This window comes from Alexandromys fortis, unplaced genomic scaffold (genome assembly GCF_014885135.2).
Source record: "Alexandromys fortis isolate MF-2015 unplaced genomic scaffold, M_Fortis_MF-2015_v1.1 scaffold_3, whole genome shotgun sequence".
NCBI lineage: Eukaryota > Metazoa > Chordata > Mammalia > Rodentia > Cricetidae > Alexandromys > Alexandromys fortis.
Window position 1 is genome coordinate 16,532,001 of NW_026067909.1, and position 27,055 is coordinate 16,559,055.

Consider the following 27,055-nt stretch of genomic DNA (forward strand, 5'->3'; position numbering starts at 1 on the left):
AAGTGCTCTAAAAACTGAGATGTTGATGGGTACTGTCAGGACGTCACAAGAGGAATCTTCCACACCAACCTCATTTGATGGACTAAAGGGTAAAAAAATGGGTGCAATGAAAACACTGTATTAGATCACCTGCTAGCTACACGCATAGGACATGTAAAACAAGAGAGTATCTCATTTAGACTTAGGTTCTATCCCCAAGATAATTCATTATATATATTTAGCATTCTAGAATTTTAAAAAATCCAATATTTGAAACACTTCCAGTACCAAACATTTCAGATAAGAAAGAGTACTCAGCCTGGGACTGGAGAGATGCTCAGTGGAGAATACTTGTCCTTGCAGCGGACTTAGGGTTGGTTTCCAGCACCCACATTAGGCAGCTCACAACCCCCTGTAGCTCCAATTCTAGGGGATCCAGTGCTTCTGGCATCCATGAACACTTGCACACATTTGGTGCACATTAACTCATGTAGACATATGCACATAAATAAAAACAGGTAGATATTTTTTAAAGAAGATTCAATCTCCAAGAGCGATAAATAAACAAAACCCCAAAGCACAATACATAGTGTGGCACCTGCCTAGAGATATGGTAGGCATAGCAGTGTAGTGATTAAACAATAGATTGGTGTTCAGGGAAGGTGGTTTTTACCAGCATTTGTCGGGGGAGAGGTGCATGGCAGGAGAAACACTACACATTTGAAGCCAACTTATGCTACCTAGCAGGTTCCTGGCCAGCTGGGTAATGTAGTGAGAGCCAATGTTAGAAAACAAAAACACTGCCGGCAAGATGGCCCCGCAGGTAAAGGTGCTTGTCCTCACACTTGAGGACCCGAGTTCAGATTCAGAACTGTGGCATGTGAGCATGCACACACACACACTGAGTAAAATATGTCTCTGGTAGGCAGCATAGCTTGGTCCTGTACTTTTTTTTAAGCTCATAGGGACAGGCTCTAAATAGATTTACAGTATTTTTATTGACTGATTGATTGATTGACCATGTGTGGAGTATATTATGGCACATAGTTAGTGGGAATTTTGTTTGTTTTTTTCTCTGTAGCTTTGGAGCCTGTCCTGGAACAAGCTCTATGTAGATCAGGCTGGCCTCAAACTCACAGAGATCCCCCTGCCTCTGCCTCCTGACTACTGGGATTAAAAAGGCATGTGCCTCCACCTCCTGGCTGGGAGTAGAGTTTTAAGAATTTGTATTTTATCAGCATTGTGGAGTGAACCCAGGGCCTAGCACACACTAGGCAAGTGTTCTACAAGTGAACTAAATCCCTCCTTGTCGTTTCTATAAATAAAGTCCTCTGGGTCTTAAGGAAGGGGAGGGTTTATAGTTCAGAGGACTGGAAATAGGGTGGAGAAATGTTAGGACTGGTTAGAACGTTGATTAGCAAGCTCAGGGAGGCTAAGCCAGCAGAAGGGCAACTGCGGATGAGGTGTGAAAGGAAGTACATGTGGCTTCCATCTGTAGAGGGGCAAAGAGAGAAACTGGGGCCAGGCCCTGAGCATCTGGCTTAAATCACTCATCTGACACTCAGTGGATGTGGACTAGGGTGCCCTGCAAATGGTCACACAAAGGCTTTTGATCAGGTATGTGAAGATAAGAACTGCATCTAGGAAGCAGGGGTAAGCCGAGGGATTCTGTCCAGCAGCTAGATGGTGGAGAAGTTAGTTGGAGGACAGTTTAAACAAGAGAGTTTAATCGTATTTATTTGTATATGTGTCTGTGTGCTCATATGTGAGCACATGTGCACAGGTATGCATGTGGCCCACGGCACATCCTTTAGTGTCATTCATCAAGTGCCGTCTGCCTCAGTGCCATCTTTCTTTCTTTCTTTCTTTCTTTCTTTCTTTCTTTCTTTCTTTCTTTCTTTCTTTCTTTCTTTCTTTTTCTATTTTTTCGAGACAAGGTTTCTCTGGGAAGCAGCCCTGGCTGTCTTGGAACTCACTATGTAGACCAAGCTGGCCTTGAACTCACAGAGAGTGCTGGGACTAATGGTGTGTGCCACCATGTTGGGCTGTGTATAGGTGTTTTATCTGCATGTATGTCTGTGTACCACCCTGGCACAGCATTCATGAAGGCCAGAGGAGCGTGTCGGGGTCCCTGTGACTGGAGCTATGGGTGATTGTGAGCCACTGTGTGGGAACTGAACCTGAGTCTCTGGGAGAGCAGCCAGCGCTCTTAAGTGCTGAGCCATCTCTCCAGCCCCATGTGTTTTGGAGCTTCTTAGGGGCAATATTTCCCAAGAGACCAGTAACTATTCAGATCCCAGGGCCATAGCTTCATTCCCAAGTCAAGCGTGTGGAGGGCACACATAGTTTTGGGTCTGCTGGGCTGTCTTAGAACGGGGTCCATGGGACACAAAAGCATGAAAACCTGTGTTCTGAGCTCCTGGGAAGGAACTTGTTATGGAGAGCCAGGATATCACATCGAAGCACACAACTCACCAAGGCTGAGATGATTTCCATGGGAAATCTTACCGCACCTCTCCGCCTCCCTACGCTTTCCCCTGAGGACTCGGAGTCGTGAGTTACCTCAGGTATCTCTCCAGCTGGGTTCACATGGTTTCTTCCCAAACGTGGCCCTTCTGCACTGTTGGACTTTCGGGGCCTCAGAGCATGGTTTTGATTGCTTATAGCTCCCCTGCCTCGCTCTTTTCCTATCTTCACTGCTGTCCTCGATAACAAATCTTCTGGAATTCTGAGTTGGTGTTAGGTAAGACAGTGCCATCCCTGACACCATCTCTGTCCTCTGCCAGGTCACCCAAGTAGGTGAAAGGTGGGATTAGGTCAGAAACGTGACATTCCCCTGTCCTCAGCATCTTCTAGGGTCTGTGGTCCTGATGCTTCCAGGGGTTAAAGAGATTCAAGGCAGAAGGGATGAACCTCTCTGGGGAATGGTGCAGAGCTGAGCTAGGTGTTCCCAGGGAAAGACAACAAAGTGGTTGCTTGGACTGGCAGCTTTGAACCTTGGCCCTGACTATCTGTGTGAACCTGGGAAACCGACTGAACTGTGGAAAACCCTTCCCAGTGATCAATAAGTTTACTGTGGGTGTTTACCCTAGTGGCCAGGAGGCTTCAAGGAGGAGGTGGCACTAGGCTAGACCTTGAAGGACGACTGAGCCAGATGGCGCTGCCACGATGAAGAAAGAGGAGTGTGTGGGGCTTTCCCGTTAGGGTGAGTGTGGGGGATATAAGAGAACTGATGTCTCCGGCTTGGCAAGGCAACAAGATTGGCTGTGTTTCATGGCAAATAAAATACAATGTAGGTTAGCATTCTGGAAGCTTCTAGCAGTTTTGACGTTTAGGCTAAGAATGTACCTCTCAAGATGTTTCCATCCTGTATTCGGTCAGAGTGAGGCTGGGAGAAGGAAGAGATGGGATCTGGTTTTGTTTTGTAATTTATTATTTTTTTAATTTAACTTTATTTTATGTGCATTGGTATGAAGGTGTCAGATCCCCTGGAACTGGATCTTTAGACATTTGTGAGCTGCCATATGGGCGCTGGGAATCGAACCCAGGTCCTCTGGAAGAACAGTCAGTGCCCTCAACTGCTGAGCCATCTCTCCAGCCCCTTGTTTTGTAATTTATACAGATATATAATCACATACAATATATAGTTGAGCATAACCTTGAACTTCTTATCCTCCTACCTCCACCTTCTGAGGGTTGGGATGCCCCAGCATGCCCAGTTATGCAGCGCTGGGGACCAAAGCCAGTCAAGTATCTGACCAACTAAGCCGCGTCCTCAGACCCCACTGGAGATTTTAAAACTAGAGAGATTTAGATTAAATTTTGTTTTTGTTTTTGAGACAAGCTTTCTCTACATAACCTTGTCTGTCATAGAACTCACTATGTAGTCCACCCTGGCTTCAAACTCATGGGGAGTTGTCTGTCTCTGCCTCCTCAGTGTTGGGATTAAAGGCGTGTGCCACCATGCCTAGCTTTGGATTAAATCTTTAAACAATTTATTGATTTAAAAACTTTTAAACATGTATTTATTTTTATTTTATGTATATGAGGGTTTTGCCTGGATGTGTGTCTGCGTTCTACATGTAGGCCTGGCAATTTCAGAGGCCAGAAGGGGGTATCAGGCCCCTGGAACTGGAGTGACATCCAGTTGTGAGTGCCAGGTGGGAGCTAGGGACCGAACTCAAGTCTCCAGAAGAGAAGTAAGCACTTTTAACTGCTGAGCCATCTTTCAGCTTCTAAGATTTTATTAAATTTTATTATTATTATTATTTTGTGTGTGTGTGTGTGTTCACGATGTGCCTGTCACGGTGTTCATGGAGATCAGAGAACGACCATATGTAGTTAACTCTCTCCTGCCATCTTTGTATAGGTTTTGGGGATGCTCAACCATCTTGCTTGTTCTCTAGATTCAGATTTGATTGTCTGCCGCCAACAGTGTGACCTTGGATAAGTTGCCCCGCTTTTCCCCTGTGTACATGTGTGTGGTATTCATGCTTGCATATATACGTGTGCACATGTATATGCATGTCTACATGTTGATCTTGGGTGTCTTTCTCAACTGCTCTCTACCTTATATACTGAGTCAGGGTCTCTCACTGAACTAGAAGCTCACCATTTTGGATAGCCTGGCTAGTCAGTTTGCCCTGGGGATTCTCTGTCTCTATCTCCTCCTGTATTCTAGGATTATAGCTAGGCCACCATGCTCACCTGGCTTTTATGTGGGTCCCGGGAATCTGAACTCTGGTCTTTTTAGTTGTGGGCATGAGCTGTGGAGGCAGCCCTGCCTCTGCTTTTGGACTCTTGGTTTCCTCCTCTCTAACGGAAAGGAAGTGTCATTTGTATTCGAGGGTTATAATAGCGGTGGTGGGTGCAGGAAGCAGCACACAACAGGAGCCAGGCCTACTTTAGTTCTTAGAACACAAGAAGTGTTATTATATTATTCACTCAACAAACATAGCAAGGTCTTTTCTAAGCCAGGAACTGAGCAAGCAGCTGGAAGTAGAGGGATGAATGAGACATTGTTATGTCTCTTGCACAGTTTTGCAGTCCCATCAGGAAGCCAACTTGAAATTACAGTTACAATGTAGCTTTAACAAGGGCAATAATAAGACAATATACATCACAGAGCTGGTCCAGAAGAGGGAAACTGTTGCTCTCCTATATTCAGAATGTACAGGTATTGACTTGGGTCTTGAGGGAAACCATTGGCTTTTTTAGATAGCTGTGTGCATGTGGGAGTGTGTGTATGTGTGTGTGTGTGTGTGTGTGTGATGCGTAAGTGTGTGTTTGGGAAGAGTAGTTAGAATGTGGCTCTATTAGGGGAATGGGCGTGGCTTGAGACTGGTAGGCCAGGAGACTGAAAGGGGTGAGGTCAGACTGGAAGTGAGTTACCTGAGAAGACCAGACCTTCCCCGGTGAAGCTCAGCAAGGAGCCATATACCTGCAATAGATATACATGCAGTAGACATGCACCGCAGTAGATCACACCGCAGTAGGTACACACTGCAGTAGATAGATAAGATAGATATACATATATATACATGCACATATAGCTATACATGCTGTAGATACACACTGCAGTAGATAGGAAAATAGATATACATATATATACATGCAGTAGGTATATACTGCAGTAGATAGATAAGATAGATATACATGCTATAGATACACACTGCAGTAGATAGATAGGATAGATATACATATATACATGCATATATAAATACACGTGCAGTAGATATACACCGTAGTAGATAGATAGGATATACATATATATATATATACATACATATATAAATACACATGCAGCAGATACACACTGCAGTAGATAGGATATATATATATACATACATATATAAATACACATGCAGCAGATACACACTGCAGTAGAAAGGATATATATATATACATACATATATAAATACACATGCAGTAGATACACACTGCAGTAGATAGGATATATATATACATACATATATAAATATACATGCAGTAGATACACACTGCAGTAGATAGGATATATATATACATACATATATAAATACACATGCAGCAGATACACACTGCAGTAGATAGGATATATATATATATACATACATATATAAATACACATGCAGCAGATACACACTGCAGTAGATAGATATGCACTGTAACAGGCTTGAGATGTGGTTGAGACACTTAGGTGTGGTGTGGATATAAACTGTAGGGTGAAAAGACTCATTGAAAAGAGATTATCACAGAGGCCTAGTCAAGCTCCCAGCAGAACGGATAGGGCCTCACCTGGGCTGCACTGATGGGGCATGGTGGGTTTTGGAGGGTGGAGCCCATAGGTCCTGGCAACTGATCTGAAAAAGGGGAGGACTGCTTTCTGGGTGTCTGCCCAATAAAGACAGGAGAGGGCTTGGGGGAAAGGGTTCTGCAGCCGGCTCAGGCTGAGACCAAGACGCCTGTGAGAGAAAGAAAGGGCTGTGGTGGCCCTGATTGGCAAGTGGCTAATGGGGCAGCGGTGGTCCATGTGTGTCTCCTCAGTGAGAGGGGAGAATAAACTGCTGAGGACATGGCTTACAGCCAGGTGGACGAGCAGTGTGACTCTGGAGGGCTGGCAGGGGGCCTGGCCCTAGGTTAGATGGCATCTTGAGACACGCTTTAGAGATCCAGACTCGTAGGTCGGAAGGAGGGCCTTTGTCCTGAGGCGATTGAGGTGAGCTATGGGTGAGGAGAACAGGTGGCTGAGGGGCAGGAAGGTGGACCTGGAGGGGCCTGGGTGGCAGGTGAAGCAGCAGACGGCACAGGGCAGACGAACGACACGTCTTCTGTCTTCTAGGAACTTGCTGGCCTCATGTTTCTGAGCATACTTTAAAAAATTATTCATTTAAAAGATACTTATTTTATTTTATGTGTATGTGTGTGCCGAGGACAGGTATCTGTACCATGTGCTACAATGCCAGCAGAGGTCAGAGAAGGGCATCGGATCCCCTGGAACTGTAGTTATGTGGTTGTGAGCCCCCACCATGTGGATGCTGGGAACCAAACCTGAGCCTTCTTTAAGATCAGTAAGCACTCTTAACTTCTGTGCCGTCTCCCTAGCCTGTTAAAACAATTTAAATTATGGGCCTCTGTGTGTCTGTGTAAGTGTGTGCACGTGAGTGCAGTTGCCCAAAGAGGCCAGAGGTACCTGATCGCTTTGGAGCGGTAGTGGAGATACCCAGGTGGGTTCTGGAAACCCAATTAGGGTTCCCTGGAAGAGCAGGAAGCCCTCTTAATTGCTGAGTTACCATTCCAGCCTGGAAACATTTTTGTTTTGAAATATCTGCTATGTGGAATTATCTAGAAATCAAAATTATTCTTTTGTGCAGGTGTTGGTAGCTTGGGACTGGCCAGGGCCTTGGCATGCTAGGATCAAAGAGTTTTAGCACAGCTGTTCTCGGAGAGCCCAAGGGTTCTCTTTAACTGGACAGCTTCCTCATAGCTGTGATGAGACTCAGGAGCTTTAGGAAAACTGTGGTCTCTACAGCTTCAGGGTGTAACTGTCAGGCAAAAGCCTCTCTGGTGTGTGTGTTGCGAGCATATTTGTAACATGGAGGCTGGTGGGCGTGGGTGGATAAGGAACAAGATGGGTAGGTAGCCAGACAGCCGTGTTCACTGGGGGTGTGCGGGGCTGGTGGGCGAATGCATCAATAATAACATGTATTAGGTTGCTGTGCAGATGCTGGTGTTGGCTCCCAGTCTCTGCATGTACCACAGGGGTGGTATGACGTAGGATAAATAACGTACTTGTTTGCGGTGTAATGCCCTTCCCTGAGAACGCATGAACAAATCCCACAAAATGTGCTCATAGAAGGGAGGAGAGAGCACATACACACATGTGCGTTCATGTCTGTCTCGGGATCCTTTGTGTGCTTGTAGATTGGGCAGTGTCTCTCCTCTGCCTTTGGCTTCCTCTAGCAGCCTCTCAGTGAGTGACTGTGTGACAGATGTTTAAGGCTGGGAGCATCTTAGTCCTCCCAAGCCTGCCTGAGGAGCTGCGGCATAGCTGAGGGGACCGCTCCCCTTCACCTTCCCTCTTCACCCATTGGGTGTGTCCCAAGGTCAGGTCCAGATCAGACCCTAATAGGTGAGGCTTACGGCCCATGGGATGTGCATTGATCTAGGGGCTCTCAGTGTGGCTCTCTGAATTAGGTGAGCATCCATTTAGAGGCCCTTTGCTTTGTCCTTTAGAGGGCATTTTGACTCATTTGGGAGGTAGAAGCAGAAGGACCAAGACATTAGGGCCAGCCTTGGCTACATAATGACCTTGATAAACCAATCTGGTTTATCCAATATTTTGAAATAAACAAGCAAACAAACAAATAAGCAAACATTCTGGAGTTGAGGATGCAGCTCAGTTGGTAGAGTGCTTGTTTAGCGTGCATAAGACTTTGAATTTGACCCCCAGCAGTGCTTAAAAATGAACGTGGTCATGCATACCTATAATCCCAGACCTAAGGAGGCAGGAAGATGGTCCTGAGTTTGAGGCTAGTTGTGTTACACACTAAGTTCCAGGCCAGTTTGGACTATAGAATAAGACTGTGAAACACTCAGATATAAACAAATACAAAAGGCAAACAAAGAAAGAAGACATTTCCCCTGATCATAGAGGCAGAGTAAGGGTCAGAAGGGCTTGGGCAAGGATGCAGCCCACGCTGCCATCTGTAGTCGGGGTACAGAGAGACTGGGTGACTCAGATAGGCAGTTTGGGGCAGAATCATGTTTTCTTGGATCAGACCCAGGGCCTGGCCCGAGCCACGTTCTAACTGCGAGGATGCCTTTTGGGAGGGTAGGGAACCCGTAGGTGGTCAGGTGCTTGACGCTTTAGGCGTGAGCTAAGTCAGAGCTAAATGCGAGAGTGGGCCGTGTGGTGCTTATGTGTGTCAGTGTGTCACTGAGCGTAAGTGTGCCTCGGCAGCCCAGTAAGACAGTCTCTGGTGTGGTGAGCACGTCCCCATCTGTCTCTGAACTGCCAAGGGATGAATGCAAGGGAGGAGCCTGTCGCAGGGAATCGGGAAGCCTGGCTGCTTGCTGCTTTGCTTACTACCCTGCTTCCTGTCTCTGTGTGATCTGGGGCCATCGTGCCCCTGCTCTGGGCCTTAGTTTCCTGGTCTAGCAGGATCTAGTGCCAAAGGCAGAAAGCCCTCTCAGTTTTTCCAGACCGATTGACTTTGAGGGGACTCATTCAGGAGGCAGTGTGGTCATTGCTCAGTCCCCAGCAAAGCTGCTCCCTGAGCTACTGAGGTTGGGTTATTCATGTCAGGGCCTTGGTGGGCTTGGGGACCTGGAACCCCTTGGTCCTTAAAGCAACTGTCCATGGCATATTTGCTAACAAGCTTCTTTTCTCTTCTTTCCCTGCTCCCCTTCTCTGAACTTGGCTGACTATAGAGGAACACCCTATGGAAGGTGAGTGGAGCCTCCTTGATCGTTAGGTTAATGCCCATCTCCCCAAAGGGTCTATATGAAGGCGTGCTGTTGGCCACGCCACAGCCCCTGCCTGCTTGTGTTTGAGGGGACCTCGGGGAGGCTGTCTGGGGGTTTCTTCACTGGACTGCCTCTTCTTAGGCTGCTTTGTTCATTGACAGGGAAGCTCCTGGGTAGAAGGCAGATCTCCTTGCCCACGCTGCTCTGTGCTGTTCTATGCTGCTCCCAGCTTTCTTCCTTGTGGGGAAGGGGAGAGGGCCTCTGGGAAGAGGTTATGAGCCAGCTGGTAGTGTCAGAAGTGTCCAGAAGTGAGAAGGTAGACACTGTTTTGCCCAAAGCATTTAATGGATGAGCCAGGCGTGGTGGCGCATACCTTTAATCCCAGCACTTGGGAGGCAGAGGCAGGCGGATCTCCGTAAGTTCAAGGGTAGCCTGGTCTACATAGTGAGTTCTAGGGCAGCCAGGGCTACACAGAGAAAACTAAGAAAAGAACCAACCAAGCATATAATGGCTATGTATAGAAGGGAGTAGCTAGTGGCAGGGTTGGCTATTGGCCTGGAGCCTGTGCTGGAGAGAATTCGTGCTTCTGCTGCAGGACTCAGGCCAGCGGGAATGTGGTGGAGAGCTCAGGCAGGGTAGGGTCTGTCCATGGCTGGGGTGTGTGGGCAGGGCCAGCTCCCCTGCTCTACTAAAGCTGCCTGTGGCTGGGAGGAAGAGGGAAGCTTCTTTGTTCAACCCAGTCCCAGGGCAAGGGTGGGAGTGGGCTTCTCTTGGAACTCTGCATTCTCTCCCTGCCTTCTGTTCTGATTGCCTCTCTCTCTGGTTTTTCTCTTTGTCTCGTTTTCTCCAAGGGTCTGTCTGTGGACCTCTCTCTGTCCCTGGCCTTCTCCAGATTCTCTGGGTTCTAGCATTCTTGGAAACTTTCCCTCTAGCTTTGCTTTTCCTTCTATTTCCTTTCCTTCTCTGGGGTGGATAAGATTGGGGGTAGGGAGGTCCACACTTAGAGGCTGGACTGTAGCTGATCTTACAGGTCATCGCAGTGAAACTGGCAAAGGGATTATGATGAAGGAAGGCCTTACCCTGATCACCACCTTGCTCCACAGTCCCCGTGTTCTGGGAAGACAGTGGGTAGGAGACACTCTGAAACCCCTGGGCTGGCCCTTCTGGGAGGAGCTCAGAGACACTAAGGATATGGGGGTCTGAGAAGGGCAGGCAAGGAGGGCTCTAGGTCTGGAAGTGGGTGGAACCCATTTTCCTTGTGGTGTCCATGGCTTGCCTTGTCGCTCTGTTTTGTTTTTGTTTTTTTCTATTTGGGGCTCCTCAGGTGCCCTGGTCCGAGTAGACCAGCCTCTGTGTCTGTATCTGTCCGTGTATGCACACATTCATGTGTCTTGGCTGTCTGTGTGGGGATGCTGGGCGTTGGCTTGTTGTTTTGTTCACAGAGTGGCATGTGTCCCTGAGTCTCTGGAGGAGCATCTGGGGCTTTGTGCGTCTACATCTATGTTTGCATCTCTGTGTGCCACTGTTTACCTCTGTTGTGTGTCAAGGAGGAGGCGCCTGCACCTCTGAGTGGACGCAGCCTTCTGAGGCCTGGAGATAAGATTTAGTGTAGGTCTGACTTTCACTTGCTCTTGATGTCATGTCTCCTCTGGAACAAAAGGAGAGATGGAGGGAAGAAGAGGGGAGAAAGGGGATAGAAGACGCTTGAGAGGAGGAGGAGGAAGCATAGAGACAGGGAGAGGAGAAGAGGTGGGATTTAAAAACAGCAACAACAACAAACAGCTGTGGGGAGAGAGAACCCAGTGAGAGGAGCAGAGAGGGCAGGCCCAGGCTGAGAGAAGAGCAGGAGGCTGCAGAGAAGTGGCTTGGAGCAGGGAGAGGGAAGGGACGATGAGGACAAGAAGAGAAGCTTGGTTTGGGGTACATGGCAGTGAGATCTGTGGTGAGGTGTCCTGGTCACCTGCTGGTTTAGATGTGGGCCGGAATGTCCAGTACAGGGCATATATGGAATGTTGTGTGTGTACATAGGCAAGAATGTGATTTCTTTGTGTGTCCCTCTGCATGTCTGTCTGTCTGTGTCTCTTAATCTTGCTGTCTTTTTCTTTTTCATGACTGTTGTCCTGGGGTCTGGGTACAAGACTGCAGGTGAGGACGGGGGTTGGAGGTAGGGGCTTCCTCCCTAGCTGTGAGGGCCCTCTTCAGATCTCTTAGGGGTCCTCTGTGCCTCCCCTTCTCCCTCTGTCCGTGATGCTGGGATGATGGGCCCGAGGCCTGGATTCCTCTAGGAACCAGGCACCCTGTTCTGTAGCACCCTAAGTACTGTCTCTTTCTTCCTAATCTCTTACCAACGGGAGAGGAGACCCTGCCTAGCCAAATTGAGTACCCTAGGAAGAACCTTTGGCAGTGCCATCCATCACAGCCAGCTTGTGGGAGGAGTGGGAAGAGGAGCAGATGCCACAGGTAGACATGAGAGAGAGAGAGATAGAGAGCACCCCAGGGGTACTGCGGCCAGGACAAGGGGTGGGAGAGGAGGCAGTCTGTAGGGAGGGATCTCTTGGTCATCCAGTCATCCAGAGCTGAGCCAGGGGTAGACAGGAAGGGAATGGGTCTCCCCTCACCAAGATGGCTGGTGCTGTCACGCCTGAGGGAGCTGAGCAGCTGGTTGCCTTGGTGACAGAGGGAGAGTGCCGCATGCTAATGAGGCTGGCAGAGAGCTGGGCAGCAGAAGGGTCCTGAGGGTAGATGTGTGACTTCGCCCAGCAGCAGTCAGGCCTAAGGGGTTGTAGGTGGTAGTGGGGCAGAGGGAAGGAAGTATAGCCACTGGGCCTTTGACTCTGGACCGAGGGCTGCAGTGGGCTCTCTGGGCAAGGCTGCTGCTGACAGGCAAGTGGGAGAAGGGGTTCAGAGCCTGGGGCCTGAGCCTGGAATTTTGTCAAGGAAGAATGAGTAGCTGTGTAGCGGCTATCTGGAGCAAGGGCAGCCTAAATGCTGGAGCCCCACCAGTGTTTTGAATAAATCCTGTGTCCTCCTGAGACTGTTTTGTCCTGATGCTCCCCCAGTTGCTGTGGCTTCCTCCCTCAAGCTAGCCTCAGACCTAGAGGTGAAATAAACGAATGAGACTCTGAGATGGAGAGGGAGGCTCTGAGCTCCCCAGGTTCCCCTCTCCAGCCTCCGTAGCCTCCCTACTGCTCTCTGGGCACGGGGTATCTCTGCTCCAGAGATGTTTGTGGCTCCTTAGTCTCCATGAATTTATAATGGCTACAGTTTCCATCCTAAGGGCCAGCATCTCCTGCCACAGGAACTGAGATGGTTTTCTTGACAGCAGAGATGCTCCCCCACTACCCTGGTGACCAGACCCCACAGCAGGAAGGTAGGGTTGTGATTGGGGAGCTGGGATTTGGTAGGGTTAGTTGGTCATCTTAGGGAGTTCGCAGGAATCAGTTTGTGGCTGGTCTGTTGGTGTCAATCTTTCTGGGTCTGCGGTCCTAGTCTGGCTCAGGCTGGACTGACTCAGGCTAAGGAGGATAAGTTATCTCAGAGTAGGGTTTTCAGGGCTTGCCCACTGGCCTAAATTGTCCTCATTCTGTTTTTGGATCAGCTCAGCAAGGGCCTGGCCAGGGCAAGGGGACTTGTACAATCTTTTAGGCTTGGGTGTTTGGGCTTCAGAGAGCTTGACCTTCTGCCCAGGGGTCTTGGCTGTTCCTTTTGGACTTTGTTGTCTGAAGGCACACCATTCCCAGATTCCCAGATTGTGAAAGAGTACCTCCACCGTATTTCATCCTAGAGTTTCCATGGACTCATTTTCCTTCCTCCAGCTTCCTTGGTTCCCCAGAGCCCTGGTTTTCTCCTGGACCCTGCTATCTGTACATGAGGCTGGGCTGGGCAGCTGGAAGGATGGAGAGGATGCCTTTCTAAGTCAGTGTGGAGGTTTCCTTTAAGGCCTATCCACATTCCTAACACTTTGTGCTTTCCCCTAAGGTCACGGGGACCCAAGGATGAGGGTGGGGTGGTTGGAGAGCCCTCGCCCACTCAATCCCTCTCTTAACAGGACACGCTCTTTTTCTCCAGGTGACTTTGAGTTTTGTGTTGTGTTTTATTTTCTCCTCCATCTGAATCGTTTTTTTCTCGTTGACCGTTTTTTTTTCTTTCCACCTCCTGGAAGAAAAAAAAAAAAGAAAAAAGAAAAAAAGAAAAAGGAAAAAGCAGCCCTCCCAGCGCCATGCTTCCCCTCCTTTTCCTTTTCTTTTTTTTTCCCCGGCAAAAAGAAAAAAAAAAGAAACCAAAAATTTCTCTCCTTCCCTGTAGCAACTCCCTGCCTTGTCTCCTCTGGCTCACACCCCTCCCCCTCTGATACCCTGATCTCTCTTTCTCCCTTTTCCCTTCCCTCTCCCTTTGTTTCTGCATCGGGCCCCTTCCCTCAGCTGCTGGGCTGGGGGCTCTCCCCCGATGTCTGTCACAAGTTAAAAAGGGTTTTTAAATTGTGGCAGCAACAACTTTCCCTCCCTTCTCTCTGGCTGATTTTGATGACTCGTGTTTTCTTTGTTTCTTTCCTCTTTTCTTTCTTTCTTTTCTTCTTTTCTTTCTCTCTTTCTTTCCTTCCCCTTTCCAAGGTCCGGCTCACCTGACGTTAAACAGCGAAGGTATGGTTTGAAGTTTTGGTTTGGTTTGGATTGGACTGGATTGCCCCAAACTGTGCCTGGCTTTTCTGTTCCCTTCCCTTCCCTCCTCCTTCACCCTTCCTGCCTTCCTCCTTCCCTTCCTCCCCTCTTCCTCTGCCATTTCTTTATTTGTATGGGGGTGCCTGGCGGGGGTGGGGCTGGTCCTCTCCCTCCCCTCCTCCCCTTCCCCTGGGTCCACTGTCCACCCTCATCTCACCTTGGTTTCTGATGTCGAGATGTATACTTTCCTGCCGTTGTCTCCAGTCTCTTTTTAGTTTTTCCTTTCCATTTTTCCTGGTGGTATATCTTGCTTTTTTCTTTCTCATGGTGGTATTTGATTTTTTTCCCCATTCATTCTGATCGCTCTTCTCTTTTCTATGAATGCAAGTAAAAAAAAAAAAAAGGCCTGGGTTGCAGAAACTATTTGAGGCAGCCACAGTCTCCTTCCCTTGCTGCTGTGGAAGACACTCCATTTAATCCCTGTCCCTAGAATGGGTTGAAAATAGAAGACATGGGGGCTGGAGGTGCAGGACTTTCCCTTTCCACAACGCCCCACCCTCTGCCTTTACCTCTGTTATCTTTTGAATATCTCTTATTTCTATCGGCTAGATGACAGTATATCAGAGACAAGAGATCGGCTGTCGTAATTATATAGTCCTACTCGTGGCTTGATAGCCCTACTAGGTGGCATGGCTGAGACTTGTCGTTTAGCTTGAGCCTACTCTTGGCTAAGTCCCTCCCACCAGTCCAAACCCCAGTGTTGGAGTTCTGTAGTAGATTGTTGCTGTCTCAGCATCCACAAGGCCCTGGGATCCAGTCTCAGCACTGCAGGGGTAGAGAAACCCTGGCATTAAGCAACCTAGAACAGAACCTAGGAGTTTTGACTGTTCCCCTTCAGCTCTGGCCTCCCTGCGCTCCCAGTTATCCACCTCTATGAGCACCTCGGGCACCGCAGTACCTATACATGAGACAGGGTTGACCCTTTAACTATGAGCAAAGGGATGGTGGGACCACATCCAGGATGTAAGAGAGTCTCACTGAGATCTGAAATTTGGGATGGATTTAGGTATGAGAAATAAGGGCCTGAGATTTATGCAGGCATGGGAAGTTGTGGCCAGAAGTAAGAAAGAGGAAGTCCCACACAGGGAATTAGAAGGAGGGTTCTGGCTGAATCACGTCCTTCTTACTTCTAAATTCCTGGTTTGGGGAGTGCTGGCTGTAACTCACCTTAGACACTGATGATGTTTTCTAGAAGGGTCCTAGAGATGCTTCCCCTCATCTAGAAGGTTCTGCAGCTCAGATGATTTGTCTCATTTTAGTTCTGGAGATTGGGGACTGGACTTGGAGGAAGAACCCAGAAAGAAACCTTCCCATCTATCCCTGAATTCTCCTCATCCTATGGTTCTAGCAATAGGGTTGGTTGCCTGGGAACCAGGCACGAGAGAGTACCTGTTCACTGGCAAGCATGGGTGAAGCTAAGCTAGTCTGGAGTCCAGACATGGCAACCTGTGCCCGTGGAGCAGAACTGAGCCCTGTGTGGTGAGGAACAGGGTAATAAGGCTGAGCACTGATTTCTAAGTAAGAGCGTCCTGCATCCCTAAGGAGCCCTACCTACCCAGGAGCTCCTTGTGAGCACAGCCCTTCTGTGAACGTGGTGGAGGGCAAACCTGGGAAGCCCCGTAGTCCAAGTGGAGACTGTCAGAGCAGCCACTGTGGGGACCGAAGCAGGTACAGGTGATCGGGGGGCTTGGGGACCTGAATTGGGTGGCTTCTGGAACACAGGTGTCCATGTCAGGCAAAAGCAGGTTGATAAGAATATTCTCTAACCCAGCAGAAGATTCACACCTTCTGCCCAGTGAGAGAGGAACATGAGCCCTAAGGATGTCACAGTGGTCCCACAGGGTGAAGAGGAAGTTTGGGTACAGGTGCTCAGGACCCTGGTGCTCAGGACCCTGGTCCCCAGGACTGCCCTTTCTCTCCACTTAGTCTCCTCACCCTGGCCAAAGCCTAGAAATCGATGGTCAGAGGCCTGATAGGGTATGTGGGGCTGGTGACCTTTGGAATGTCAAATGGCCCCTCAAGAGATCTTGAAGGCCAGGGAGTCCCCAGAGAAACTCTCCTCACCTGCCTTCAAGCAGACCTTTGTCCTGGAGAGAGCCTTCCATCACCTCAAGACTGGGATGGGACTGGCTGCGAAGTCCCTATGCCTGACTCCCCAATTCTGCTTCTCCAGTAGGGTCCTTACTGTTCTCCGAGGGGGGGGCCGGGAGAGGAGGAGCCGGCGATGTGCACCAGCCGACGAAAGGTCAGTGATCCTATGGTCCCCAGACAGTCCGGTCCTTGCCCTGCTCTAGGCTAACTGCGTTCTGGGAGGAGAGGAGTCTTCACAAGTGTATGGCACCTCCCTGTGCCTTTTCTCCAGGCTGGCAGCGGTCCTGCACCCTACTGCCATTCCCAGGGCACCGTTCCACAGTACCCAGATGCCCTTTTCCATGAGTGGTCAGGCCCATCTCTAGAAAGTGTTGCTATTTCAGGGTGACAGGTGGCAGGGTACCATCATAGTCTAGAAGCCTGCTAGGTGCCTGGGGGAAACTGGCAACATCTGTGATCCTCGTGTCACCTATATGGTCCCAGTAAGCCTTGGTGAAATTTAGTGGCGGGCATCATTGCTTTATTGTATAGCTGGGGAAACAGGCACCAGTGAAAGCCCCAGACGCCAGCATGGGCCGGCCGCTTAGTGTCTTAGAGCACGGGATCCCAGCCTACTTTTTTGGCCAGAGGCTGCTTCTTTCAGGACCCTTTGCTGAGAAATGTGCAGGCCGCTCTGACAACTCTCAAAGCTCTGGCTCAGGCCAGAACCTCCCGCCGTCACCTCCATCCTCCAACTAGTGCCCTCCTGGGCTTGTACCATCCCGACCTTGCTCCCAGTTCTTGGAAAAAGCAGCCATGCTCTCCTTGTTGGCAATCTCCCTGAACTTCTGGGCCAGCCTGGACACTTCTACACCTCCTTGGATTCAGTCGTACCACATCCTAGCTGTCACTCTGTCTGTTTGCTGGCCTTGTGGTTCTGAACTGCAGAACTCGAGGACAGGATTTTCCATTGTCTCTTCCCACGCTCTGCGCAGCTCTCGGCATCTATGTAGGCATGAGCTCAGCACATTAATTTAATTTAGTTAATTTTGATAAGGTCTCACTTTAGTTTTGGCTGACCTGGAACTCACTATGTAGACCAGGTTGGTCTTGAACTCACAGAAACACATCAGCTTCTGCCTTCTGAGTGCTGGGATTAAAGGTGTGCACACCTGACTCACAATTACTTTAAATGAGCGAATGGTCACTGTTTCCAGGGGTCTCTGATGGCCTAACAAATAACTCCAGTAAACCATGGTCCATGAAGGTGGCTGGAAACCGCAGACCTTGTTCAGAGGAGTTAATTTACTTATTCACCCATGGAGGGGTGAGCATATGCACCTTCACAAAGTCATATCCGGGGCAGAGTCTTTTGGGGCTGAATTGTGTCCTAACCTGTCCCTCGTCATTCCTGAGGCAACCTGGGAGGTAGACTGACTTGGCCAAGGTCACAGAGCCGGTTGGCAGAGCCAGCGCCAGTGCCCAGGTCTGCTTTCTCACAGCCCATTTCCTCCCCAAGGAGCTGTACAAGGTGTTACTAGGCAGTAAGTGCCAAATGAGCAGAACACACAGCCGTGGTTCCCCAGAGCCAGAAGGGGTCAGAGGGGGCGGGAGATCGTCCCAGAGGACTTAGAGCTGGGTCTGCAAAGGGGGCAGCTGTGTTCCTCCCTTTCATGGCGCTTGGAAACCCAGGCAGTTTCGGCCACATTCAGCTTTGTTGAAACATTTGTGAGGCCGGAGACTCCCTGATGGAGAAGCAAACAAGTGTTAGCAAAGACTCCCTTTCCACACTAGGAGCCCTTAAGGGTTGTAATTTCTCACGTACTGATGGGAGTTGTAGTTCTTGGCTGTGGCTTGCATGGCTGGTGGAGCAAAGCGCCCCCTGGCGCTACAGGATCTGAGCGTCCCGGGTTCAGCTAGTGCACAGGCGCTCTAGGGCTACACTATACATTCTGGTCCCTGAAGTGCCGCCCCCATCAGGGCCCTTGAGGGCTATCCCCTGCTCCATCAAGGTTCTCTCTGTGTCCCTCACTCTCTTGCTCTCTCTTCTTCAGTTTTCTTGCTGCGATTGCCCACCTACCTCTCACCCCTCGCCTTAAAAGCCTTCAGGCTCCCTTGGACAGCCCAATGTCTTTCCATCTCTGGGCAGAGAAGCCTGGGGTCTAGTCAGCTCAGCCTAGCAGCATAGATGGCTTTGTCTCCTCCCCTGGGTCCACCTGAGGAGTCCAGGAATGGCCTCATTTCTGCTCTTGGCCTTGGCAGCTGTGGTCCAGCCTCAGCCCTGCCTCTCTCCTTTTTTTTCTGACTTCTTTTGTTTGGTCCCAATCACTTTTTCAGGTGGCTGCCTTCTATTCCCTCCCTGCAGCCTGGATCTCTGCAATGTTATTTGCTTTGACCGCAGTGAAGGTGAAGGAGTGGGAGGAGAGGTCTGACTTCTGGGTGGGGCTAACAGTCTGGGTGGTAAAACCAAGGTCAAACGCATTCCCTTTTCTGGTCCTTGAGCCCCCTGGCTCTGTCAGTGTCTGAGCAGCAGGCCTGGTTGCTATGGAAACAATAAAGCCCCAGAAAGCTGTGGCTTTAGTTCCCTAGAGGTCCCTGTCCCCTTTCCATGCTGGCTGGCCCTCCTCCTTACCTGTCCCCTCAGGGCTCCCTCCTGTTCTTTATTGATAAGGTTCCCTGTGACCTCTCTTTCCCTCACAGCCCTGTCTCCATTTCTCTTCTGACCCACTGCCGGTCCATCTTCGTCCCCTTCCATGCTGGGCTCCCCACATCACCATTAAACACATCTTTGTCTTTCCTGGCTGCTTCACCTTTGTTTCTGGTCCCCTAAATAGACAGAGGGAGGGATTCAGATTGTCCCTATGTGGCCCATGCCCTACCCCCCTCAGCTTGCTGTCCTGTGGCCTCAGGACGCAAGACCTTGCCAGCTGCAGTGAGGGCTCTGCCAGGCACTGGGGCAGCAGCTGGTGCCTTGGCATCCGGATGCAGTGGGGGCCGAGTGTGGGCAGCCTGCCTGGAGGGAGAGAGGCAGGCTGTGTGTGCTGGAGTTCTGTAGAATCTGCAATGAGAGACCCTCACTTTCCTACACGGAACTGCGGCTCAGCCCTGCCCCTAGGGGAAGGTGGGTGCCTTGTCGTGGCCTTCCGTGCCCATCACGTCGTTCCTACTCTTCCCTGGGCCTTGAGAGCATCTCAGGAAAAGCTCAGATAGTTCAGCCTCTGCCTAAAGACCCTCATGATACGGTCCTGTTTGCCTCTTATCCACCCAGGGAGGAAGCAGGATTAGTATTTGCTGACAAAGAGACAGAAGTCGCTGCCTGAGTGCAGGGCTTCTTGTCTCTCTTGATTTGGAATCGGGTTCTCTGCCCCGTGCTTGTGCTCTGGTGTGTGAAGTTGAGGGGCTGGACCCCAACTCTCTGCTTCCAGTCATGGTACTTTTGCTTGTCACCCACTTGCAGACCGCCAACAATCCCCATGGCTCTTCCAGGAGTCATGGCTTCCCCCCAAAGAGGGGCAGGGGAAAGGACCTTGGGCTGGGTGCTGTGTCCATGTACACACACACACACACACACACACACACACACACACACACACACTAGGTTGGTGTTATACGCATACACAAAGACTGGGTGCTGTGTCTATATGTACAGATACATAAACACACACATGCACACAGGTAATGCACATCCGGGAGCATACACACACGAGAGCCAGGCCCTCCCATGCCACTCCCTTGACATCTATGGGTCACACACCTGGTACTGTGAGGTTTCTTAGGTTGGAGGATGAAGCTGGGAGAGGAGGGAGGGCTGGCATGGTGAACACCCACCGGAATGCCGCAGAATGGCCTGTCACCTGGTGGATAGCCCTGTCACTTGCATTGCCTTCCCATGTGTCGTGTCCCTGTCCCTCTCTACTCCATGGCTTCCCGCTCTTCTCATCTGTGCAGGGCTAGGCAGACCTACTGGTCCCATCACTTAGGGACAGTCCTGAAATTGCCCCTGTCCCTGGGTACTGAGAATAGCTGTTACCAAAGAAGAGGCAAGTGGAGAGGTGGGCTGCTCAGGAGGCACTCCCAGGGAGACGGCAGGCGGTCGGTCCCTTGCGTCTCCCCCACGTGCCTTTGTTCCGGGGTGGCAGGGGTGGAGAGCATTGCTAGAGTGGAGACGGTGAGGCCTGTAGCTTTGTCTGGCCCTGTGGCAGCTTAATTGTCAGCTGTCAGTGTGAGAGCCACTTAGCAGCCTCCTGCTTTGGAAATGGACCTGGGGGGAGCTGACTTTTGGTAGCAAAAACAGCAGGGTCCGGGTTGATGGGATGTAGGAGGGGAAGAGGGCCTAAGTTTGGAGTTGGGACCACAGGACTCCAGTGTCCAGGACCCGTGCTTGGGTTACTGGAGGTGAAGGGGGAGCCTCTGGTGTACCCCACACACTCAGCCTTCTCCCGTTTTCCCAAACCATGGTGTCCAGGCAAGGAGGAATTTGTGGCAACCTTCAAGGGCAATGAGTTCTTCTGCTACGACCTGTCACACAACCCGATCCAGAGCAGCACTGACGAGATCACACTGGCCTTCCGCACCCTGCAGCGCAACGGGCTGATGCTGCACACGGGCAAGTCGGCCGACTACGTCAACCTGTCCCTCAAGTCCGGGGCTGTCTGGCTGGTCATCAACTTAGGCTCGGGTGCCTTCGAGGCCCTTGTGGAACCCGTCAATGGCAAGTTCAACGACAACGCCTGGCACGACGTCCGGGTTACCCGAAACCTGCGCCAGGTAGGGGGAGCAAGAAGAAGGTCAGGGGTCAGCCGTATTTGGGGCAGGACATACATAGAGGACACAGTGATGCCTTGGGTTGGGATGGGAGAAAGCAGGGCTGGGCAGTGAGGTGCGGTTTGGAGAACAGAGTTTGGGGCTGTGTGAACCTGAGGTGTGGCCTCAGCTGTGTGCTAGGCTTCAGAGACCTCATCAGCTAGGGAGCTGAACTAGAAGGAGGCTCTAGAGCTGTTCCCGGGCAGAAGCCTGAGGCCAGGAGCAGGGCTGGGCTCAGATTGGTAGGAGCAGCTAGGGTTTCAAGGTGTGTTGCTCAGGGATCGGGTGATGGGCAGGAGGGTGCTACGGACTTGGGAGGAGGAAACTGGAGCCTGGATGAGGGCCTAGTGTGTTGTGGGGTGGGAAAGGGGTTCTGTAGGGTGGGCAGCAGGACACTGAGGAAAAACAGAGATACAGAATATGGTCTCCCCTGCAGGGGCCTTTCCCAGGACAGGGATAGCTGAGAAGGAGGCAGCAAGTGGCTGAGAGTCAGAATCAGGGAGGGCGCCTGGTCCTGCTGCTCGCGGGGTATTTGCTTTTCTTCCTGTGTGACAAAGCCAGGCTTTCCATCATGCCCGTGTTCACCTTCTGCTGGCCGCGCCAGCCTGTAGAGGGGCTCAGGGAGGTTTTGGGGGTCAGCCCCTGCATGTAGGATGACCCCCTTCTCTGCATCGTTCCCTGTATTTCAAATGCTGCATATGTCCTCTTAGGAGTGGCCACCCTCTTCACCACTCTCAGGCATCCACAGTGGCTTCTGATGATAAGGTGTCTCTCTGGCCAGACTGTGCTAGACAGGAGCCTTGTGGGCAGTTTCCAGCCCTAGGAAGTCCCTGTGTCCAACCACACTGACCTCTCTTCACTACTAGGTGAGGCTCCTGAACGTTCCCTGGGGACTCCTGTCTCTACTTCCCCACAATGGCTTCTCTACTGACTTACTCTGGGGACCCCAGTTCTTCATTCTCTTGGGTCCCCAGCCTTGTAGCTAGCGGGCAGCAAGCTGTTGAAGCTTCATCCTTCCATGGCTAAATGCAACCAAGAACACCAAGCAACCCTGGCTGTGGAGGCTGCATCTCAGGGTTTCATGGCTGCTCTCTTGCTAGTGAATTCTTTGGACTTCCTGTTTCTGGTGGTGGTCAACCCTCTGTTGTTGTTCATCTCCTCTGCTCCTTTCTTCCACTGGAAGCCTCTCAATGGTGCTCAAGATTCCTGCTGACCATCTATCCCTCGTACCTGCTCCTCATTTGACATCACTAGGGGATAATCTGATGGAGAGTCCCTCCCCTAACACCTCTCCCTGTGCCTTGACAATGTCCTGACTAATTGTACTGCTCTTTCTGGAAGCTTGCAGCCGCCTGTTCCCGTCGTCTGTGAATGTGCCTTTTCTCAGTGCCCCTCTCTCTGTGCTCTGTAGAGTGACACGTTTGTGGAGCGACCTCTCCATGCACACTCCCACCCTGTGTCCTGTCAGAGCACCGCCTGGCGTGTTATCCCCCGCTCCCCCCCCCAGCAATCGGGTGTGTGCAGTGCCTCTGTGATGCTTTCCGGTGTAGCACACCTTTTGTGGGGAAATCTGCCTTAAGGGGGAAGCCGCCTTAGGTGCCTTTTGCTCCCTTCCTTGCTGTCCCTAGGACTAGAGCTGTCGCTGCTGCTATCTTCTGCGAGTCACTGCAAGCCCACAAATCTTCACCTGCCATTTGGCCAAAAAAGCATGGTGAGCCATACCGGATACAGAGTGGAGAAGGATGTGCACCCTGCCCTTGCAGCTCCTGGGACAGGATGGAATTGTTCCAAACAAACAGAGCAGGGGCTGGGGAGAGGGCTCAGTGGGAAAAAAAAATACTAGTCACACAAGTGTGAGGACCAGAGTTCAGTCTTGGAAAAGCTGGGCAATCACGGTGGACACCTGAAATCCCAGCACTTGGGAGATGGACAGAGGGGTCCCTAGGGCACTCTGACCAGCTAGACTATCGAGATTGGGCAAGCTCTGGGCTAAGGGAGAGGCTCTATTTAACAAAGGAAGAGTGGTTAAGGAAACCGCCCAGTGACATCCAGTGGCAGCTTCAGGTCTCCACATGAATTCACACACGTGTCATGTGCACTCATGCCCACACATGTGCGCACATATGTGAACACACATATACACACAGACACTCACACCACACACATGCAAAAGTAGATGAAATACATAAATGAAATAATTTTTTTTTTTTTTTGGTTTTTCGAGACAGGGTTTCTCTGTGGCTTTGGAGCCTGTCCTGGAACTAGCTCTGTAGACCAGGCTGGTCTCGAACTCACAGAGATCCACCTGCCTCTGCCTCCCGAGTGCTGGGATTAAAGGCGTGCGCCACCATCACCCGGCTAAATGAAGTAATTTTAAAAAATGATCAAAATAAGACAGTTCACATGCCCAGTGGACCACAGAAACAATGATGGGAATTGGGAAATTTCCAAAAAGGAAGGAGAGGTCTGTGGTAATGCTGAGCCACTCTCATGGGTGCAGTGACTGACACATGACCTCAGCACAGGAAGTGTAGAGTGTGACCCGTGTTCATCCCTTTCTCAACAATGTGCCGTCCTGGGTGTAAGTTGATGACAGATGGGAATTCTCTTCTACTGAGTTGTTCTACAAGGTGGCTCACAGACAGGGCATGCTGACCCAAAAGCGGGGCGATGGGTCACAGAGGGTGTCTGCTTAAAGACCTTGATGGAGAACCCTTTTTTCAAAAGGTTCCTGGGGAATTTCTTTCACTCTAGAACCCACGGGCGTGAGGTACAGGACTATATTTGGGGAATTCTTCTTGGCTTAGCTCCAAGGCCATGCTCTGGAGTTGTTGTCCTCGAGCAGGGCCTGTGCCCTGCGAAACCCTTTATCTGCCCGTTTTCTGAGACTTTCAAGAGAAACTTCTTTGTTCTTGTTGCTCCAACAGTGTCTCTTCATTCACACTGTGCCAATGTCTGGAAGCTTTCTGGGTCATCATAACTCATGGGGTGCTACTGGCATCTTGTGGGTAGAGGCCAGAATTTGAGCTATCACTACAGTTTGTAATACAGCCCCGCAACAAGGAATCGTCTGACCTCAAATGCCAGTGCTGCCTCTGGGGAGATTCCCTGTTCATCCAAGTGTGCAGAGAGTCTAGATGACGTCCTAGGAGTTGAAGAATCCTGCTATAAACACAAGGGTGGTAGAGGGAGAAGTGGCTTTTACCAGTGCTCTACCTCCCTCAAGTTTTGTAGGTGGGAAGTAGGCCAGGGACCTAATATAAGCAATGACATCAGGATGGGGGGGTGTAGCTCAGTGACAGACGCCAATCTGTCATGCCTCAAGGCCATGGGTTCCATCTTTAACATCGTGTGGGGAGATAAAGGAGACAGAAATGACAGGGCAGATGGCCAGTGTCCAGAGTGCTGCAGCCTCTCCGTTATTCTCTGTGTGTGACTGGAGTGGCTGGGAGAAGCTTCCTGGAAGGAACTTACCCCAAACTAACCAATTAGCTGTGGGGGTGGGTCAAAGGCCAGCCCCACACATGTCTGGTGTAGGTGGTCATCCCTAGAACATAGCAGTTGAGTCCGTGGGGGGGGGGTATCCTGACTGACACAACATGTTCTTCCTGTCCCCTTCCGAACTCAGCTCTTAAGGCTATTATGATAGACAGTCCTCCGGGGATCTTGGCAGGATCAATTGATCACCACTGAGGGTTCCCTGAGGTCTACTTTTAATCCTAGACTTACTCACCTTTCATACCCCTATGTATTTCCCACGGCCATATAAGAATATGCAAAACCATTTATCTTTAGCTAACACCAAGCTTGAAAGAGAAGCTGGCTAGTAAAATATCATCACATGGTGTTTGTCTTGCTCGCTCAGATGGTGCCTTTTCTCAGTATAGACACTTTCAGAATCTCCTCTGGGCTCCAAGAATGGAGTTCTTCAAGGATGAATTCCTCAAGGCTATAGAGTCTGTAAGGATATGATGGCCCTGGATAGGACCCTCAAGGATAGGGCCTTCAAGGATGCAGTTATCAAAGATGGAGTCCTCAAAATGGGCCCCTGTAGGATGGAATTCTTTAGGATGGGGTCCTCGAAGATGCAGTCTTCAAGGATAGAGTCCTCAAAGAAGGCATCTCCCAGGATAGAGTCCTCAGGGATGGGATTCTTAGAGTGCACTGGATGCTGCGGACACCAAGATGATGGATTCCTGAAGGATGGCGTCTCTAAGTATTGAGAGCTCAAGGGTGCGGTCCTCCTTCCATGGATGAAGTCTCCTGTGTGCTCCAAGGAAAGTCCCACTCAAGGACAGAAGCCCCAGACCATTGGAATCTGTTCCCTTGCCTCCACCTCTCCCAGCACACAACCTGTCTTAGATCCTAGATTTGCAGTGTTCTGGGCCTGGCTACGCTGACTTTCCTTGCTTGTCTCTTCCTTCCCACACCTCTCCCAAGGAGACCACCCGTTCACTCTCTGCTGGCAAAGTCTAAGAGCTGGGGTTTGAGTCAGACAGCTGTTAGCGAGTTATACAACTCCCGAGCTCCAGTTCCCCGTAGGCAAAGTGGGAAGGGACTGCTGATGACCGACTGGATGGAGAAGATGTAGAAGATGCTGATGACCGACTGGATGGAGAAGATGTAGAAGATGCTGATGACCGACTGGATGTAGAAGATGTAGAAGATGCTTATTACCGACTGGATGGAGAAGATGTCTTTCCACGCTCAGCACACTGCTTGGCATGATGTGGACACTGAAGGGCTCACTGCTGCCATGACCATTAACTGAGCTGCTTTTTCCTCCCAGTTTTTCAACTGAAATGGCTTCATAAAGCTTCCCTCAGCCCAGCCTATAGCCAGCTCTCGTCTTTGCTGCATTGGGTTCCTGAGAACTTGTATTCTGGGCCCCTCATTGCATCCTGAGTGTGCGTTAACACTGTGTCTGTTCTTTTCCTCTAATTCCAGGCTTTAAGCAAATTGAGGGTTTAAAACCAGCAGCTGTTGGTCCTATTTAGTTGTTTTTCTAAGTTCTTTCCCTGGTTCATCTGGTTTTCTTCAAGAAGCTTTTTCTTTTTTTCTTTTTTCTTTTTCACTATGAGGCTAGAACCTGGGGCCTTGTGCATGATAGTCGGACACTCCATTACTGAGTTAAATACCCAGCCTTTTAGTCTCCTTCTTAAAACCAATTGATCAGATTTTGGAAATGAGGACCCATGTCCAGAATGAGTATATCCAGGTTCTTCATATGAGCACTGTCACTGCATATGGTGGGGCACATCTGTGATTCCCAAAATCTGGAGGCTGAGGCAGAAGACTAGCCTGGGCTATGTATGGCGTCTCTGTTTCAAACCAGCAAACAAAATGCTGAGGTACCCTTTATCTTCTTTAAAGAGGCTCTGATTGGCTTCACAGGAGTATCGTAGCTTGCCCTGCCCTGTTCAGGGCCATGCTGTCTGTGTCTGTCAGACAGCACTGGAATAGTTCTCCATGTTCAATGACCTCATTTGTCTTTTGCTTCTCACCTGGAGTGTGTGTGCGCTTCTGTTTGACAGTGTCTCATCATGTAGCTTTGGTTGGCATTGAACTTGCTATGTAGTTCAGACTGGCCTCACACTCTCAGAGATCCACCTCCCAGGTGCTGGGTGGGATTAAAGGCATGCAAACACACATGGCCTTATGGAGTTCTTATGACAGTTCTGCGGATCGGAACTATGACTCCCATTTCACTGATGAGAAAACTAAACCCCTCTCCCCCTCCTCAGAAAATAGGCTTGTTTGAGCCTGCCTGGGTTAGGAGTTAGGAGGCCATGGAACTTGAAATCTGACTTAAAGCCACTTCATTTCTTTGCCTCTTGCAGGTGACTGGTGGCTTGTTATCCGTGAAACTTGCACAGGAGGCTGAAGTCTCCTGGGCTTCTGACATTCTTGGACAGTCCCAAATCTCACGACCTTTGTCGTGAGCTGCATGCGTGTGCATGCTCACAGGCTGTCCTCAGCCCGGACTTCTGAAGTTCCCGTCTGCAGTCCTCCTCTTGGGGTCTTTAGGGGGCTGGGGC

At 50.3% G+C, this 27,055-nt stretch overlaps 1 protein-coding gene across 1 annotated transcript in view; it reads left to right on the forward strand.

Annotated features, from left to right (window-relative positions):
* Positions 1-27,055, forward strand: part of Nrxn2 (neurexin 2) — a 112,417-nt gene that overhangs the window by 15,881 nt on the left and 69,481 nt on the right. The window contains exons 3-6 of the mRNA XM_050136628.1: positions 9,391-9,408; positions 14,037-14,066; positions 16,318-16,389; positions 20,680-20,981. Of these exons, the coding sequence (XP_049992585.1) occupies positions 9,391-9,408; positions 14,037-14,066; positions 16,318-16,389; positions 20,680-20,981 (422 nt within the window). The remainder of the gene's footprint in view (positions 1-9,390; positions 9,409-14,036; positions 14,067-16,317; positions 16,390-20,679; positions 20,982-27,055) is intronic.